Raw genomic sequence first — 20,135 nt, forward strand, 5'->3', positions numbered from 1 at the left:
GAAACACAATGTGACAAGGTACTTATGAATAAGCCCCCTTGAGACGAGGACTTTCCTAACGTCCCCCATGATGTGGAGAATGGCTGGGCAATCTGCACTTGGCCAAGTGAAAGGACAAGAGTAGGACCTCATGGGTTCTGCTGGAACACTTACGGCGCTTGGAAGAGGAACACTCTCCAGTCTGCAGTCTTCAGCTTCAGCACATTGGATTTTTTGCTATAATCGGAGGCTTTTGTGGCTAAGGCATGGTGAATGCGGATGGCATTCTTTAGATCAACTTCAGAAAGATCTTTGTCAGGTTTGTATTCATCCTGTGAAGGAGAAGAGAGATAACAGTAATAGCAACTCAGATGGAATCATGCTGGAAGGGACTTACTAGCTTTCCAAAACTGTTCCAGGCAGGTGTTTATCCAGTGTCTCCTTAAACACACACACATACACATCTCAAATGAAGAAAATAAAAGACAGAAGAGATTAATCAAATGACACCCACTAGTTGGCAATATTAGTTTCACAGGAAAGGGTAGAAGGAACAGTGGCTTTGATTCAAAGAACCATGAGGCGCATGAGTTTGTTAGCACTGCTCTGTGAATTATTGTTCTGGAATAAAGTTTGTGCTATGTTGCATCTTGAGTTGCATCATATTGTTAGAAACATGAAGCATGATACAGATTGTAGTGTTTAAGTGTGTGGTGTATTTAGGTCCGTATAGTTAAAGCCATGGTTTTCCCAGTAGTGATGTATGGAAGTGAGAGCTGGACCATCAAGAAGGCTGATCGCCGAAGAATGGATGCTTTTGAATTCTGGTGCTGGAGGAGACTCTTGAGAGTCCCATGGACTGCAAGAAGATCAAACCTCTCCATTCTGAAGGAAATCAGCCCTGAGTGCTCACTGGAAGGACAGATCCTGAAGCTGAGGCTCCAGTACTTTGGCCACCTCATGAGAAGAGAAGACTCCCTGGAAAAGTCCCTAATGTTGGGAAAGATGGAGGGCACAAGGAGAAGGGGACGAGAGAGGATGAGATGGTGGGACAGTGTTCTCGAAGCTACCAGCATGAGTTTGAGCAAACTGCGGGAGGCAGTGGAAGACAGGAGGGCCTGGCGTGCTCTGGTCCATGGAGTCGGACACGACTAAACGACTAAACAACAACAACAAGTATTTAGGCAAGTGAAGAGCGCTGGGGTTGGGACCCATGTTGTTATATAAAATCAATGGGGTGTTGCAGAGAGAAAACACGGGTGGCTGTGTACTGCAGATTTAGTAGACGTGATGATCAACGTTTTGCCCGACACATGAGCAGCCAGTTGCATCAGTGCCAGCAATACGCAAATTCTTTGTTAGCCAAGAGTTAGGAGTATGACTTCACTGAAATGTGCACCACACAGGACAAATCGTTTTCCTTCAATAAACTTTATTGTTACAGGCCAGTGAACAATTGTGCTCTATACAAGTGGAAGTAGCTTTTGTGATGCAGCTCTCCTGTTTGACACCCCCTAGTGACATTGACATCAGTGCCTGTGTCCACGCACACACTTGCTCTTCTTCTCCTCTGTCGTGTTCCAGGGGACTCTTGCCCGGCCCTGACACATGGCAGTCCAGGAGGTTCTGCACCAACCCCTGGTGCACTGATCCATGACCCTCTCTCACTCTGCATGGGCTCTTTGTCAACGCCAGCCATTTCCCTCGTGGTGGTTGTGGCAGTTTCTTACATGGGTTCTTCCCCACAAAAGTTAACTGGTGTTTTCCTTAGACCCCTCAGCTCCTGTCCTCAATTGTGCATAGCTCCACTAACATTCACAAGTCCAGTCCACATAGCCTTGTACTCTTGTATGGTTATTTGATGCAGTTGGTGAACTCCTGGCAGATGGACCTCATCATGCTAGTGTTCTTCTCAATCTGCCTTTTTCTGGGCCCACACATCCATAATGATATGTGGGTGGTATTGGGCATCTTTCAGCAGGTGGGCAGCGCATGCTGTATGCCTCAAGGGATGGCAAGGGATGCTTCTGGTGGTGATGACACATAGACATTTCTTGTCCTCCTATTATTGGTTACACCTAAGGCAGAAAGAATAATAGAAAAGATCAAACATGACACAGCCAGCTGGCATCTATACATTTTCTGAAATACATATACACTTACAACATTCATGTACACAAACAGCCCACTTATATGGTGATTCTCAGGTACAATGCGCTGATAACTTACATTTCATCAAACAGGTTGTCCGTTCAGAAAAGTCCTTGAAGTCTTTGTGGTCATGCCTAAAGTTTGAGGTGTCTTATCTGTGCATTGAATGACAGAAATATATCTGTAATACTCAGTACATATATCAAGGAAATTATGCTAAATAGAAAACAATTAAAGCCAACGAACCATCAGATGAATAATTGTCATTATGCCATTAAGAGGAACTCCCACTGCAAAGTTTTTGCCAGGCTTCTGGAAAGAAAGTGTAGTACACACACAGAGTATGGAATTACTTGCAGAAATACACACTGTCATATTAATAGATGGTTGTTAAGCATTGCTAGAGAAAACTGATACCTGACCTCTCTGAAGGCCAACCAAAGGATCCCTTCCACAGTAATCTCTGAGAAATGGGGAGAAAAGCGTGAGTCCAAGCAAAATTAAAGCAGAAATATTTGAAAGCATTTCCCAATCATAAATGATATTTTCCACATGGTGGAAATGTGTAATGGTGTCAAAGAAATAATGGAGGATTTTTTAAATCACTTGATAAGGATTCTAAGCTATTCTATGAAATTCTGTAGGGCAGAATAATAAAGTACTAGAATCTTATATTTTGGTCCTTTATATGTTTGCAAAAACGTAGAGATAATCAGCACCACCCGAAATCAAAGAATAGGTTGGTAAACTGTTGGACTTTGCAGCAATGGCTAAGTAGACACATTTCCTTGGATTTGGGGAAAGAGAAGAAAGACAAGACAATAGCTTGATTAGACTGCAAAAAATTTATTAAATATAATGAAAGATGGGTTAATATCAAATATGAGTTATGGTTTTTGCAATGTTTTAATAATAATAATTAGGGACACGGGTGGCGCTGTGGGTTAAACCACAGAGCCTAGGACTTGCTGATCAGAAGGTTGGCGGTTTGAATCCCCGCAATGGGGTGAGCTCCTGTTGCTCTGTCCCTGCTCCTGCCAACCTAGCAGTTCGAAAGGACGTCAAAGTGCAAGTAGATAAATAGGGACCACTCTGGCGGGAAGGTAAACGGCGTTTCCGTGCGCTGCTCTGGTTCACCAGAAGCGGCTTAGTCATGCTGGCCACATGACCCGGAAGCTCCCTGTGGACAAATGCTGGCTCCCTCGGCCCATAGAGCGAGATGAGCGCCGCAACCCCAGAGTCGGTCATGACTGGACCCAATGGTCAGGCGTACCTTTACCTTTACCTAATAATAATTAATTACAATAGCTAATAATGTAGCTTAAGATATAATAGGTATGCTGGCTTCTGCAGAGAATTCTTATTAACTATAAATGTAATATCAATTTGGGCTGTTTTTAAAAGAAATCCCATCTACCGTGAGTGATTAATGTTTATGTGAACCTCTAAAAGAGTGGATCTACTTTTCATCTGCAGCAGTATTTGTAAAACATATTTAACACATATGTGAAAAGTGTTCAGTTGGTTTTTTCCATCTATCTTTGTTTTCAGGTTGTTCATAAATGTGCTGTTATGAAATTGTACAGACTTTAATTTTATACATTGGGGTTTCCATTTCCAGCTGTGAACTTGTAGAGTCACTCCCCTGAGCTCTCCAAAGGCCCCCCCCCCGTTGGAGATAATGGGGGGTAGCAGGGGATAGTCTCCCTCTTAATGCCTCTGATGAAATTTGTTCTGTCCCATTTCTGCAATAGTGTGTGTGTGTGTGTGTGTGTGTGTGTATTAACAACAACTGTGGTGCTTTTATCCCCTGCTCCCCAATATCCTTTAAAGAGATAAAAGCTGCTTGAAGCATCTAACAAGTGTGAATTGCATGTGTGCACTTTGAAAACTCTGGTCCCAAGAGCTTCTGAGTCATCGTGAGATGGGGGAATGATGTGCTGACTTGCACTGTACGGGGGGGGGGGGGGGCAGAGAGGCTGCCTCATACACCTATGGCAGCAGACATCTTCTTTGTGTGTACCATGCAAAGCATGTCCAACTCATCATCCAAATCACATGACTCATGGCAATTAGAGGTGTTGTGTGGAGGGCAGATATTTTTCCTTCAGGAAGTACTTTGTTGCAGGGATGTTGCATTTTGCCAGCATTTGCTAACTGAGGAATATACCGTATTTTTCGCTCTATAACACGCACCTGACCATAACACGCACATTGTTTTTAGAGGAGGAAAACAAGGGAAAAAACATTCTGAATGAAACAGTGGATGTATCATTTTTGGGCTTCATGCTGTGGCCACAGACATGTGATCTGATGGTGAATTTGGGGTGACCCAATGCCAAAATCCTGAGAATCCCTGTGGATCCATGCTTTTTAACCACGTTTTTGCACCATTGCAGCCCCAGGCAACAGTGGGTGCGTGATTTTTTTGGTGCAGGCTGTAGCCATGGACATGCTATGTGATCTGATGGTGAATTTGGGGTGACCCAATGCAAGGATCCTGAGAATCCCTGTGGATCCATGCTTTTAAACCACATTTTTGCACCATTGCAGCCCCAGGCAACAGTGGGTGCGTGATTTTGGGGGGGCAGGCTGTAGCCATGGACATGCTATGTGATCTGATGGTGAATTTGGGGTGACCCAATGCAAAGATCCTGAGGATCCATGTGGATCCATGCTTTTTAACCACGTTTTTGCACCATTGCAGCCCCAGGCAACAGTGGGTGCGTGATTTGGGGGGGGGGCAGGCTGTAGCCATGGACATGCTATGTGATCTGATGGTGAATTTGGGGTGACCCAATGCAAAGATCCTGAGGATCTATGTGGCTCTATGCTTTGTAACCACATTTTAAGTGGGGAGCGAAGGAAAAACAAAGAAGGGATATTAGAGGGGTGTGCAGAGAAGCAGCTGGCTAAGAATGCAGGAGAGGGATTTAACAGGTTGGAGAAAAGAAAGGCAAATTTTTCCCCCACCCAAGCCAGCCAGCCAGCCAGCCATCTCTCTCTCTCTCTCTCTCTCTCTCTCTCTCTCTCTCCCTCCCTCCCTCCCTCCCTCCCTCCCTCCCTCCCTCCCTCCCCTCTCTCTCTCTCCCTCCCTCCCTCCCTCCCCCCCTCCCCTCTCTCTCTCTCTCTCCCTCCTTCCCTCCCTCCCCCCCTCTCTCTCTCCCTCCCCCCTCTCTCTCTCCCTTCCCCCCTCTCCCTCCCTCTCCCCCAGCAGCAACGGAGCTTGCCTGGAGGGGAGGGGCTTTCCCTGCTCTTTGTTCCGTTTCAGCAAACACAGCAACGAAACAGAGGAGGGTGGGCAGTAAGACCCTGAGGCAGAATGCAGGAAAGCAGCCACTTCCTCTTTTCAGTTTTCCCTTCTCCGTGAAGCGCCGCGATTTGATTTTTGCCTGGCGATTTGATTTTTCGGCTCCAGGGACCACACATTCGCTCTATAACACGCACAGATATTTCCCCTTCCTTTTTAGGAGAAAAAATCTGCGTGTTATAGAGGGGAAAATACGGTAATCGTGTAAGTCTCATGGGAACCTACTGTATGGTGCCAAAGGCATCAATAGTAGTGTCGTTTTCCCAAAATGCCTGAATCAATTAAAACTTTTTTGCTAATGAGTATTTTAATCTCTTTTAAAAGTCATCTCTCCTCTTCTGTGACGGGAGTTTAAATTAAATATTGTGACACTTAAGACTGAAAGCATATGTCTAATCTTTTAAACCAAGCACGACACACATGAATGACAACAGCCTCTCCCCATTTGGGTGAGATTTCCTTTACATTACTTTCAGTTCTCTGAAGGATGTGGGCTTTCCCTCTTCAGTGCTGAAGCACCAATTTTGCAAGGTTCCAGCCTAACCTTCAGAAAAGATCCCTCGCAGCACTCAAGCAGGGGGATACAGGGGCCTGAGCAGGCTTGCAAACAGCAGCAACCGCCGGGTTGCTGAAAAGAAGTGGTAGAGAGCAAAGAAGAAGAGAAAGAATGGCTGCTCTGCTGAAGATGAGTGATCAGCCTGGTGCCCTCCCTGAAAATCAGCTGCATCCTTTAATTCTTCATTTTAAGTGCACAAAAACATTTAAAAGAAACACTTTTTGAAGGTCCATTTTCCTATGACACCTGCTATCTCATTCCCCCCACAAAGGGCTTACCTTAGAAAATAGGGTCAAGGTAGCAAGTGCCATAGGGCTCCATCAAAGATGGAACAGCCTACTGCCCCCCTCCATTTGAGAAGTGAGCGACGCTCTCCATGCAAATTCCCCAGGATCCCCAACGGCAAGAGATATTGCCAGTGCTGCTGCCTGGTAGCGCCACTCACTTAACTTTTTTCTGGAAACGAAGACAGACCTGGCAAGCTACTCCATCTTCTCAGAAGCTTCCCCACGACCTGGCCTGTCTCCCCCTTCACCAAGGAGACTTTTTCTCTTGGAATGGAACAGAAGGCATCAGAGAGCTCAGGAATATGAGCAGAACCAAGGTGGGGGAGCCCTTCACAGCAAGCTGTGCCCACTTTGTTTTTTGCCACAGCCCACCTTTACCTACCCTTTATGGTCTCAAGTATCTGGCTCATAATATTGCGAAACAGGATGCTGGATGAGATGGGGCCCTCAGTCTACTCCAATATATGCTGAATTCATTATTTATGGTGTTTGTTTTAAGTGAAAATCCTTGCACTGTGGAGAGTTAACTTGGTGGGATCTTACAGAACTCTCAGAGTGTTAAACATACCTTTTGCAAATACAAGATGGTTCCTTTAAGAACAGCATAAAACTTCTTCCACCCTCTTCTTCCTCTGGGAGCTAAAAAACATATAATTCTGTTGATTACAACAGATCCACAGAAATACAATTTTTGAACTAATCCACAAAAGACTGCAGTTATGATGGGGTGAGGGGGGGGGTAATACAGTGAAGTGATTATCAATAGAAATGGGAGAGAAACCTAATCTAGTTCACATTTAAAACGGAATTTAATATATTTGCACTTTCTGAAACAATGTGAGAGAACAAAACACACTTAGCTGACTTTTGTGGTGCAGTTCTCCCAACCACCAGTGTTTAGGAAAATGAAAATTAGGCAAAAGTATGCATAAAAGCAAACATAGTGTAAATAACATAAAAATGCATTATATTAGGAGAAATTGCTTGCAAAAATGTCAAACTGCATAAAAAGACATTGGTTAAAGTAAAAATCCATGCTAAAATGCTGAAAAAATATCATGATTTTTTTAAAAAACACACACACACACAAATCACTGCAGAAACATGAGGCATTTTAAGGAAAACTGCCATCATCAGCCTTGGCAAAGGTCTTCCCATTAGTTCATTTGTGGCCTGTTTATGCGCATAAGGACCTGTTTATTTCACACCCAGCAATGGTGTGAGAGTCACTTTTCTATGGCTTCTTCTCATGCTACTCCAGGAATGGTGGTGAGGAATTCCAGTAATTGCTTCCACCTAAGCATTGTCTCATCCAGAGAGAGCAGCACTTACATTGCAAGGAACCATACAAACAAATCCCAAAGTTACCAGTGTGGTGTAAGGAGAAGCCATGGAGAAGGGACTCCCATGCTATCACCAGTAGCTAAAACAACCCTGGAAAATATGAAGGGTGATGCGTCCCATGCTTCCTTGTTGTAGCCCATGCGTGCATCAGTGGAAAGCCAGACTCTCTCCTTGAGCACAACCATTTCAACAAGCGTCTCTGCCACTCTACTGAGCATCTCTCGCCCTTGTCGCTGGACCCCCTTCAATACGTACTTCTCTTCCCATCCATGTCCGCGTGGGTTTTCCGAGTGAGGATGCCATGCTTGTAGGTTACAGCATTTTGGGCCTGAGGGACATCCAGGAATGGATTGCTGCCATCAACTATCCTTGCCATTTTCTTTGTGCTGGCACCAAATTTATCATCCACCAGTTCTGACAAAGACTTTCTGAGCTCATCTTCATCACTTGGAAATAAAGCGAAATAGAGAAGTTAAGCAAACTAAGACGGAGATGTGGGGGGGTTTCTCTTTGAAAATGGGTGGGTGGGCAGGAAGCAGTGTGTGTTTGGAAGCGGGGGAGAAGTCTCTATTGGCATTCATGGCTGTTGCTCTGAAGTCATCACTTATGTCTAAAGGAGTGTCTCTACCCCCATCATTCAGCCCAGACACCGAGGTCCAGATTTGATGGCCTTCTGGCGGTTCCCTCATTGTAAGAAGTGAGGTTACAGGGAACCAGGCAGAGGACCCTGTGGAACACCCTCCTATCAGAAGTCAAGGAATAATAACAAGTATCTGACATGTAGAAGGCATCTGAAGGCAGCCGTGGAGAGGGAAGTGTGGTGTGTTACTGTTGTTCTCTGTTTAGAGAAGTTTTTAATGTTTGATGTTTTATCGTACAATATTGGCCTGAATAAAAGCTGCACTTTCCCCCCAAACTCCAATTGTGAAAAGTTAAAGTGTGGCTTATATTTGCAACCTTATGGTATTGCTGCTGTAACAGCTGCCCACGAGGGCTGTTGGGGGTGCGGGACAACGGCGCCCGTCCCAACCGCATCTCCAACCCTCCCCCAAGCCGCCGTAAGGAAGGGGAAAGGAGGGGAGGCCATCAGCAAAGCAGCCCAGGAGCGTGGGGCAAGGGCGCACAGCCTGCCCGTCGCTCCTAGTCATCCCCCGGTGCTAGCTTAGGGTGGTAGTGCCAGGAGTGCCGGGAGGCAGTAGTGTTGGGAGGCGGGCGCACAGTGTGCTCGGAACCGAGCGCCAGCCACCCCCCCACCCCCCACCCCCTGTTCAGGACAGTAGTGCCAGGAGGGGGCCACACCCACAAATAAGCCTTGAATTTTAAAGGTGTGGCTTATTTGTGGGTGCATCTTATATTCGGTCCAATACGGTATTTTTAATATACTGTTGGGAGCCACCGAGAGTGGTGGGGAAACCCAGCCAGATGGACGGGGTCAAAATAAGTTGTTGTTGTTGTTGTTGTTGTTGTTGCTGTTGTTGTTGTAATTTGTTGGAAGATGCCTAGAGTGGCTGGGGCACCCTAAGATGGGCAGGAAATTAACAACAACAACAACTTGGGAAATGACTCCTGACTCTTAGGAGACAGGACAAATGTTCTCCATCCGTTTGCACATCAGCTGCAATCCAAAACTACACCCAGAAAAAGTATTAGTAAAGGTAAAGGGATCCCTGACCATTAGGTCCAGTTGTGACCAACTCTGGGGTTGTGGCGCTCATCTCGCTTTATTGGCCGAGGGAGCTGGCGTACAGCTTCCAGGTCATGTGGCCAGCATGACTAAGCCGCTTCTGGCGAACCAGAGCAGCGCACGGAAACAGAGTTTACCTTCCTGCTGGAGCGGTACCTATTTATCTACTTGCACTTTGATGTGCTTTTGAACTGCTAGGTTGGCAGGAGCAGGGACCGAGCTCACCCCGTCAAGGGGATTATCATTCTTTAATCCTCCCCCACGCCTACCCTGAGAGGGAGGGGTTTTTTTGCCCTTGGGACAGAGGGACTGGTGGGAAAGGGAGAGTAATCCAAAACTAAAAACAAAACAGAAATCTAACAAGGATTATAAAGCAAACAGGAAAGATTTTGGAAAATCCCAATTAATATTCAAGGTAAGTTGGAGGGGGCTTGCACATATCTATTTAAAAAATGTTGTGCTCAGTCTGACTCAATTCCTCTCTGCAACTTTTTATCACTTGGAGAAGTGGGAAGTGCATTCACACTATAGTTCTACGAAGATTCAGGAACTGTGAGGTTGTGTGGAGGAGGGTTTGCTGGCCTCTTCCATGTTTGTGCTCCTTAGCTGCTGAAACAAACAGCAGCAGCCTCCTCAAGAGAAAGAGCTGCAACAGAAGTATATCTTATGGCTAATGCACATATTGTGTACTATCTGGCAGAAAAGCACATCTGACAGCAGAGAGATAACCAGAGCATGAAGGTAGCGCTACCATCTGCTGGGAAATCTCTCTGCTTAGATGTTGAAATGTCCTAGATAGTGTCCTATTTTATCATCAGTTTACACCAAAGGGTGTCAGTTCTGGAAATCATATACCTGTCTTTCAAGGCTAATGATTTCATCATCTGCCTTGGGTACTTTTGAATGGTGCTTCTCCTCCTCCTCCTTCCTTCCTGCATGCATTTATTTATTTAACCAGATGCTCAGATGCACTTTCTCTGAACTCACTTATATAACACTTCCCCCGAATGCTAGTGTTTTACACGCAGCCAAATGGAGATAGACAGCTAGCTCCCTCCAGTGGATCTTTTAAATTAATGTTTCAGTGAGATGTATACTGCCACTCTCTCTCTCTGAAGTAAAACTGACTTTAGCAAAAGAAGACTATATTTTGACGATCCCACCAAAAAAACACAACACCTTTCTCAAGTGCTCTGAATACTTTAAACTACACATCTGCAAAACCTTCCTGAAAAATGTCATTAGCTGGGCATGTATTTCATCAGAAAACCAGGCAACAAGCAAATTTAAGCTATTTTTAGAGGCAACCTGTACAAATTGTTGTGACCTACCAAGCCATCCATTAGGCTGGCAAGGAGAATGATCATATACCCCATTTTAAGTTGCAGGCAATAATGTGTTTATGAAACTCCTGGTGGGCTGCCATACCTGGCTGGTGGATGACTGTTCGTTTGATGGGTCAGAAATACAGATGCTGGCCATTGGGTTGGGATGTGGCCCAATTTGTTCGGAAATTTGGGACAGCCTCATAAAAACCAAGGTGCAAAGCCATGCACCCTGCCAGCTGCTGTTTCTTTTATTACAGTTGGTGAATTCAGGTTGTTGTGCTAAATTCCCTCAACTGCTGGCCCCACAAATCTGTCAGAATAGTTTCATTTTAAGCGTTGGCAACCATAGTCCTAAATTGTGCAGGCCTGCCCTTGCGGTGCTATTAAAACGACTAGAACTTGATTTTGCCTTAAAAGATCATTATGTAAAAGCCCCACACAAATCCCTGTGATGTAATACTCAGGCTATATATAGATGACTTTTTTTCTAGTCAGATTGCTGATTGACCCATTTTCTTCCTATGGCAAATGTCCCTGCTGCCGTTTGAGTGGCTGTTACAACCAGCCGATTAGATAATGACTGTCATCTAACTAAATATGATATGCAGTGCTTCCCCCTCCAAAACAATGTGAGTGCCATATCTTCACGATATTTGGCACTTTCAGAAGGAAATAAAAAACACTATCCTTCTCCACAACTGTACTCAAGCAGTCCTTTAAAATGAGGTGGCGGGGGTGGGGGTGGGGGGGTGGGATAGTGACCAAGCAAGATTGTTCCAACAACCTGCATTTCTTCAACATGTTGTTCATTATTTGCTCCCCTTTCTCTGCCCCCCACCCACCCCATCTCAAACACAAACAATAACCCCCATCTCCTGCTTTTGGTCCCCAGCATGCAAAGCTGAAATTCCTGCAGCAAGACTTCTCTCCCCAACATTTGCCTGATTTTTGCAGTACATCTACAGAATGGGGTTCAAGTGGTGATAGTGCCATGGGGGGGGGGGGAGCTATAGCCGGCCTGTGAAGCAAATCATCTCACAGCAGAGAAATGATTCTGAGGCAGAGAAGGTGCAATCCTATATATTGCATTGCTAGACAGGAGGGGGAAATCCAGCTCTTAAATGGGCTTTTAAGGTTTTAAAAATACATTCTACATGCCTGACTCTATTAATTCACCCTTGCATTTAAATCTAATCAAACAGAGAATGTGAACTGAATAGTCAGGAATTTTATTTTTGTTTTGTAATACTCATTTTGGTTGAAGGAGAATGATTAAGTAAATTGTACTCAGATCACTCAAAACAAGTTTTTCTATTAGTTTTGCGCAAACGTTTCCCAAATACTCCATTTGACTTTTGTCCTCAGCAATGACCTCCAGAAGAGTGCTTATAAAGGATGCTGTCCTGGAGGGATCAGCAGTTTGCATACAGGAAAAAAAACACTGCTTGCCTTTGCAGCACTGCATCAAGAGCAGCTGCCATAGCAGAAGGACAACCGGAGGGAGATTCACATTGTTCCCTAGAATGCTCACACGATGGAAGCCACCATCTTAAGTGCTTGTGGGCCTGTGACTCTTCATTCAGTACTGAGTTACATGTGATCGAAGATGGTGGTACCCATAGTGTAGACTCTCTGCAGGACACTTTGGATGGTCCTTGGAGATGCTTTCATTGAAAACATAGCTGAAAAGGTCAATAGAAGTGCAGGGAGGAAATTGCTAGCACCCCCCCCCCCGAAAAACAACAACTCAGTTCTGCTAGTGCAGGGGTGCTAACATGGTGCCCTTCAAATATTTTGGACTCTAATCTCCCCAGTCAGCATGGTCAATGGTCAGCCCCAGTCAGCATGGTCAATGGTCAGGGATCATGGATCAACCTCTGAAGGGCGTCACATTGGCTACCCTTGTGCAAGTGATGGCTAGGCTTCCACTGCAATGTTTCAGAAATAAGATGAGCTGCTTCTTCAGATGCTCCCTTTAATTTCTGCACAATACAATGTGAACTGATTTTAGTGGGGAGATGTAAAGAGGATGCAGAACCCAAAACAGCTGGTATAGAGCAAGCAGCAACCCATTGCAGAAAGACCAATGGGAGACGAAATCATTAAAAATGTCAACAAATGAAGCAATAAGCAGCTAAATATAATAGCAGATCAGAGCAGGTTAAAATGATATTGTATGTGAGTGAATTTTTAAAAAAGTACAGCTCCTTGCATCTGCATTGTGCTAACAGCCGACATGTGGGGTGGATTTCTGTGGCCCAAAATACAAGGGGCTGGATCCAGGGTGTCAGTTCTGCAAATGGAAAGGCTCCTTCCACTCACAGAAGGGACTCCAATTTAGCCAACTTCCTCTTTGCCCTGAAGCTCCTCGTGTCACAAATAGTCAAGGGCATGGTTACCAGATGTCCCCTTTCCCGGGGACAGTCCCTGGATTTACAAATCTGTCCCCGCACAAAATCTGTCCCCGGAATGTCCCCGGATTTCATTTAATGTCCCTGGATTTATATTTTAAGTATTGTAGATTTATTAGTAGGGAATCAATGTTGCATGATTGGTTCAATGGCACAAGACACATCACATGGGGACTTCCGATGAGGCAAAATGGCGGGCGCCACGGCAGCAGGCAGCTCCTGAAGCCAGCCAGAACCAACTGCGCTACCAGGCTGGCTCTGGGCTGCTGAGACAGCCACTGCCGAGGGGGAACCGGGACAGCAGCGCTCCAACTGAGGGAACCGCTGACCCCCGCCCCATGACCCAAATTGAGCCAGAGCACCCAGCCACCCTGTCAACTGCCAGGCGGTGCTCCGGGGCCAGGAAAACCCCGGAGCTGATGCAGGGAGAAGGAGGAGAGGAGAAGGAAGAGAGAGAAGGAGGAAGGAGAAAAAAGAGGGGAGCCCCAACCTTGCTAAGCTGCTACCACCACCACTGAAGAGGAGAGGTAGGAGAGCACCAGGAGGGCAAGGACACATGGCCGAGCCCAGGTCCAATCCAAGCCTACTCCATGGTGGCTAGCGCTCCAAGAGAGCAGCCTGGGGCCCAGATTAAGGCCGCGCGACAGAGGAGACCACAGAAGAGAGGATATTACTTCTTGATTTTTTTTAAAAAAAAACTTTTAAAAAAATACAGTGATACCTCTGGATGCGAACAGGATCCGTTCCAGAGCCCCGTTCACATCCTGAGCAGAAGGCAACCCACGTCTGTGTGTCCTAATGCGCTGCTTCTGCGCATGCGTGTGACGTCATTCTGAGCGTCTGCGCATGCACGAGTGGCGAAACCCGGAAGTAACCCGTTCCATTATTTCTGGGTCGCCGCAGGACGCAACCTGAAAAGATTCAACCTGAAGCGGCTTTAACCTGAGGTATGACTGTAACTTTTTTCCTCTCTTTAAAAAGAAAGTGTCCCTTTGAAAAAATCTGGTAACCTTAGTCAAGGGTGTCGTGCTGTAGGCAAACTGGATTCAACCCACTGATTCAGCTCCCCTGCCAAAGTTGCCTGCTTCTTTGAACCCCCCTGTCCTTCCCATTCAGCAGAGAGCAAAGGAAGCTGCTCCAAAGATGAGCTCTTTGCTCTAGTATGCATTCCCTGTAGATGGCGGTGCCTCTGACAACCTCTTCTACTGTCTACCTGATACCATTCAAGATGTCGATTACTGAAACTGTTTTCTGTCTTGGACAAATTCTAAGATACATTAATCCTTTTTACAAAGGCATATTATAAAACACTTAAAAACATACTTACATAGCCCATTCTAGCTTTTCGTTTTTTATTGAGTTATACAGTGCCTGCAACAAGAACACAAAGTCAGCTCTTAGTTGGTTCTCATAAAATGATTCTCATCTGTGGACGGTGCCCATATCAACCACTATTAAATCTGCCTATAATGGTGAAATGTCGTCATAGCTATATTCTATCCCTGATTGATCATAGGAAATGAGCTTGTCCATCATAATTTTTAATTAAATTATTTGAACAATAAAGGAATAGTTGTTGTTTCTTCTTGGCTTGGTCACACCTGGAGGCATTTGCAAAACTTGTAAGTAATAGCATAAGGAGAGTGTTGCTGGATTAGACCAAAGGCCCAGCTAGTCCAGAATCCTCTTCCCGCACTGGCCAGCCAGACTCCTGCAAACAGGACCCATCACAGAACTTGGGAACCTTTCACAGCCCTAGGGCTACATCTGCTTTGGGGCTACCTGCCGCCCTGTCTGCCTCAGCCAGCATGGCTAGTGGTCAGGGATGGTGGGATTTGGAGTGCAACAATATCTGGAAGGGCCAGGGAACTGCCTGTTCAAATTCTCTCATATAAGCAACGCTTCATCTTTGAAGACGATTAGTGCATCAGACGCAGAAGCCTGGGCTTTAATCTTTCTCCCTTTCATGTCAGCTTTCCAAAGGCAGAGAATTTTGGCATTCAGTTGTGCCATCCCACAGCTGCAATCTGAAGTGGGGCAGCCTCAAGGAGGTGGAAGCACATGTATTTGTTTTCTCATCATGACATATAGAAGAGCATCTCTAAGAATGAAAGTGAAAATAATCACAGCATAGATAGTGGAGCAGAGGCTAGGGTCCCCCCCCCCCCCAAAATTCATTCTTATTGCATGCATGTTCAGCACCTTAGCATAATGGAACTTCAGACACAGACACTTGGAATTTCCTGCAATAACACTACACCCCATTTCTCCCCCACTTTCCTTTACTAGATATAGGATTACCTTCAACAGATCCTTTGCAAAATCCTTCCCATCATTCAGCCTGTCCAGATTTGCTGTAAACTGTTGGCAGGACATCTTTTTCCCAATATTCTGCAATGCAGAAGAACAGATACTTATTTCCCCCATAAGTTTTTAATGCTACAGGCAATATATATATACATATGGAGATAAATGAAGTAAACATATGTCAAATGTACTCTTTCTTTGTAGCCCAAAGTAGAGCAGTGCCAAAGAAAGAAAGTGGAATGTTTTCTTTGCATAAACTGCCAGGCTTTGACTGAACCAGGTTATCAGTGTTTGCCTATGAATGTGAAATGAAATGAAATGAATAAGGCACTCTGCTGCGGACACCCAGGCTGGGCTATGGTCGCCAGTCTTGCTGCAGGGCTCCCCCCCTTTTTTTACGGGGGGGGGGAGAAACTGGGGAATTGTTTCCCCATTGTCATCTCACTGGCTTTTTCTTTGCAGGAAACCTGTTTGAAATGTGTGTGTTAATGTGTGATACTGGAGTTGCACTGTGGGGCACCTGATAAGAAAAACAGAATATACATTGAGATCCCGCTCTGTTCCAGTAACAAGAAGCCGAAAGCACCAGCCTGAAGATGACGAGTGAGACCTCGTCGAAACGTCGCCTAGACACCCCAACTTTTACACGGGAAGACACCCGAGGACACCAAAACCTGCATATATATATATATATATATATATATATATATATATATGCAGGTTTTGGTGTCCTCGGGTGTCTTCCCGTGTAAAAGTTGGGGTGTCTAGGCGACGTTTCGACGAGGTCTCACTCGTCATCTTCAGGCTGGTGCTTTCGGCTTCTTGTTACTGGAACAGAGCGGGATCTCAATGTTTGAGTTCCTATAAATACTGTAGAGGGGGTGTGGTGTCTAGCCTCCAATGTTCTGGGCAGAGAGGAAGTTCCCAGGCTAGTGTGCCTTTTCTTCTTTTGTTCCTTAATTACTTGAGAGATACCTTGAGTGATTTCTTGAGTGATATCCTGAGTACCACTTAGGTGGGTCATTAGGTGTGGATTAGTTGCTAAAGTCTTTGTGTCTTGACCTCTTGAACTTTGTGAAGAGTTTTCCTGAGAAGATGGCTGTATTGCACTTAGTTGTGCTTTGGCTTGGCTTCGTGTATAGGGGCGAGCTGTGGTTTTGTGGCTTGTGTCAGCCAGATCTGTGTAGGGATTGCAGGGGGGTGCAGCATCCGGAGGTGCCACCATGGATTGGCTACTGGATGGTGTCAGTAATTCATCTGTGGAGAGGGTCTGGGTTTGGGTCTGGTGTGGTTGATTGGTGTTGGCGTTCTGTGTGCCTCTGGATCTGGTGTCAGTTTTTGTGGGGAGGGCTAATTTCCAGATGTCTGGCAAGCGGGATGTGTCGTCACGCTTGTTCATGTTGTGAGGGTGTTTCTCTATCTCGATGGCTTCCATGATTATTCTCTTGTGGTGATGTTCCGTGTTAAAGAGCAATTTGGAATCTGCAAAATTAATTTTGTGTCCTGTTTCTTTCATGTGTTGGAAAAGAGAGGAAGTTTTTTCTTCTTTTTTGACGGCATTCTTGTGTTCTGCGATACGTGCATTTATTCGTCTGTTTGTTTGTCCAATGTACGTGGCTGGGCAGACTTTGCAGGGTATTTCGTAGATCCCTTGGTTTTCCAACTGGATTTTATCCTTGGGGTTTCTGAGGATATTGGCTATTTTTTGGTTGGTGCAAAAGGCTGTTTTGATATTGTGTTTATGGAGGATTTTGCTAATTTTATCTGTAGTGCCCTTGATATATGTCCTAATCTACAAAAAACCTGATGGCTCCCTAGGACACACTATCTACCGGAAAAAAACACACACCAACCGCTACTTACATGCACAATCACACCACCACCCTGCACAAATAAACTCCGTAGCCAAGACTCTCATCTCCAGAACCAAACGCCTGGCTGACAAAGACCACTTGACAACTGAGTTACAGAATCTCTCAAATGTGTTAATTGCCAATGGATACCAGCAAAACAGGATTACGAAGCTAATCCAAAAGGAAACACCCCCCAAAAACCAAGACACAGAAGAAAACAATGGCATGGCCCTCCTTCCTTATATCAAGGGCACTACAGATAAAATTAGCAAAATCCTCCATAAACACAATATCAAAACAGCCTTTTGCACCAACCAAAAAATAGCCAATATCCTCAGAAACCCCAAGGATAAAATCCAGTTGGAAAACCAAGGGATCTACGAAATACCCTGCAAAGTCTGCCCAGCCACGTACATTGGACAAACAAACAGACGAATAAATGCACGTATCGCAGAACACAAGAATGCCGTCAAAAAAGAAGAAAAAACTTCCTCTCTTTTCCAACACATGAAAGAAACAGGACACGAAATTAATTTTGCAGATTCCAAATTGCTCTTTAACACGGAACATCACCACAAGAGAATAATCATGGAAGCCATCGAGATAGAGAAACACCCTCACAACATGAACAAGCGTGACGACACATCCCGCTTGCCAGACATCTGGAAATTAGCCCTCCCCACAAAAACTGACACCAGATCCAGAGGCACACAGAACGCCAACACCAATCAACCACACCAGACCCAAACCCAGACCCTCTCCACAGATGAATTACTGACACCATCCAGTAGCCAATCCATGGTGGCACCTCCGGATGCTGCACCCCCCTGCAATCCCTACACAGATCTGGCTGACACAAGCCACAAAACCACAGCTCGCCCCTATACACGAAGCCAAGCCAAAGCACAACTAAGTGCAATACAGCCATCTTCTCAGGAAAACTCTTCACAAAGTTCAAGAGGTCAAGACACAAAGACTTTAGCAACTAATCCACACCTAATGACCCACCTAAGTGGTACTCAGGATATCACTCAAGAAATCACTCAAGGTATCTCTCAAGTAATTAAGGAACAAAAGAAGAAAAGGCACACTAGCCTGGGAACTTCCTCTCTGCCCAGAACATTGGAGGCTAGACACCACACCCCCTCTACAGTATTTATAGGAACTCAAACATTGAGATCCCGCTCTGTTCCAGTAACAAGAAGCCGAAAGCACCAGCCTGAAGATGACGAGTGAGACCTCGTCGAAACGTCGCCTAGACACCCCAACTTTTACACGGGAAGACACCCGAGGACACCAAAACCTGCATTCCTGTACCCGTGAAAATCTACGAAAGCATATATATATATATATATATATATATATATATATATACTGAGTCAAAGGATACCTTGTGCAGGTTCAACCTATCAGTTCTGAATTATGCTGCTCAGAGCAGAATGATTGTCAAAGCCAGATTCCCCTCTCCTTGCCACATCTGACACAATGGCTGCTCCTGCACGGTCCCTGGTCCCATAGCTTTTTGGTTGAGCAAGGTTGTGCGATTTATCTACAATACTAATATCACACCTCTTGCTAGGGCAGGGGCATCGTTATGAAAAATTAGCCTATTAAAATGCAATACTTCCTAATCAATGGATTCAAAGAAGTGGATGTTGCTGAGAGTGGCATGGGAACAATCATGAGACCTGGAGACCCAGTTTGCACATCACATTAAGCCAAACTATGGTCTGCTGTGAAAGAGAGGGCATGATGGTGCATGTTGCTCCCATTGCGCCCACCCGGCTCCTCCCTTTCCAAGCTGGAAGGGGGGAAAGGAAAGACTGACTTGGGTTTATGTGCAAACTAGTGCTCGTGGATTGTTTCTCCGAACAATCATGAGAGGAAGTCAATTTATTTCTTAACAAAGTAGGGAAGACATGCATGTTACACACATTTTCTTTGGTAGGTGTTGCTTTCCTTATTAACGCATATATTTTACAATTCCATGTGCCCAAAATGTACAGAAATGTAGTGCAAATTGTAACGACTGCACTTACCACCTGAGAAAGGGTTAGAGAGCAATAATAAGAGGATCCCGGAGCAGAAGAGAAAGAGAAAGGAGGAGAGAGGAAAGAAGAAATTAATGTCACCACAGCTATTGAGGGTTTACAGCTCTGAGATGCCTTCCAAATGCTTATCCTCACTGAACTTGCTGTATTTACCAGACCATTTCGCCTACAGAAGAATTTGGGACTTTGAAATTTAATTTCCTGCCCATTTCTCCTCCTCCTTTCTCAGTGGTAACTTAGGCCTGGTTCTCACAAGCAGCAGGTAAACCTCTTTGGCTACTAAACCATTTTAGTTCTGACTGGAGTTGCAGATTTACATGACTGAATGTTCCTCCACAGACAGAAAATAAAATCTGCACACAGGAAACAGGCATGTCAGAGGGAAGAAAGTTCCAAGAAGCAGCTTTCCATGACATTTCTATTTGCAGGTAAATTGTTGCGCGGGGAAGCTTGCTCACTTCTGAAGTGGAACAGTGGAGAAATCAGTTCCCCGTGCCATCCAGGTCCTTTTCATGCATTCCTTTGGTACAATCCCCCCTCACTCTCCTCCATGCAGTGAGTGTATTCATGGAAAGATGTGTCAAAAGGCCTCTGCTGCTTGTAAAAAGTGGGCCTTAGAGACAGAAAACAGAGACAAGCATGCAACTGGGTTTGGGTTAACCGGAGCCTGTTCATCTTGTCAAACAACTGTGTAAATGTTCCCTTTAAATGTGCTTAACTTTAAATAAGGGGACGCGGGTGGCACTGTGCTCTAAACCACAGAGCCTCTCGGGCTTGCCGATCAGAAGGTTGGCAGTTCGAATCCCAACAATGGGGTGAGCAGCCGTTGCTTGGTCCCTGCTCCAGCCAACCTAGCAGTTCGAAAGCATGTCAA

General features: G+C 45.2%; 1 protein-coding gene across 1 annotated transcript in view; it reads right to left on the bottom strand.

Annotated features, from left to right (window-relative positions):
• The window catches only part of PSD2 (pleckstrin and Sec7 domain containing 2), a 55,623-nt gene that overhangs the window by 5,899 nt on the left and 29,589 nt on the right, over positions 1-20,135 (bottom strand). The window contains exons 8-12 of the mRNA XM_083748600.1: positions 15,352-15,441; positions 14,378-14,421; positions 7,883-8,073; positions 6,852-6,922; positions 154-311 (exon numbers count right to left, since the gene is read on the bottom strand). Coding sequence (XP_083604726.1) covers positions 154-311; positions 6,852-6,922; positions 7,883-8,073; positions 14,378-14,421; positions 15,352-15,441 — 554 coding nt within the window. The remainder of the gene's footprint in view (positions 1-153; positions 312-6,851; positions 6,923-7,882; positions 8,074-14,377; positions 14,422-15,351; positions 15,442-20,135) is intronic.

This window comes from Podarcis gaigeae, assembly GCF_964106915.1.
Source record: "Podarcis gaigeae genome assembly, chromosome: 7".
Lineage (NCBI taxonomy): Eukaryota > Metazoa > Chordata > Lepidosauria > Squamata > Lacertidae > Podarcis > Podarcis gaigeae.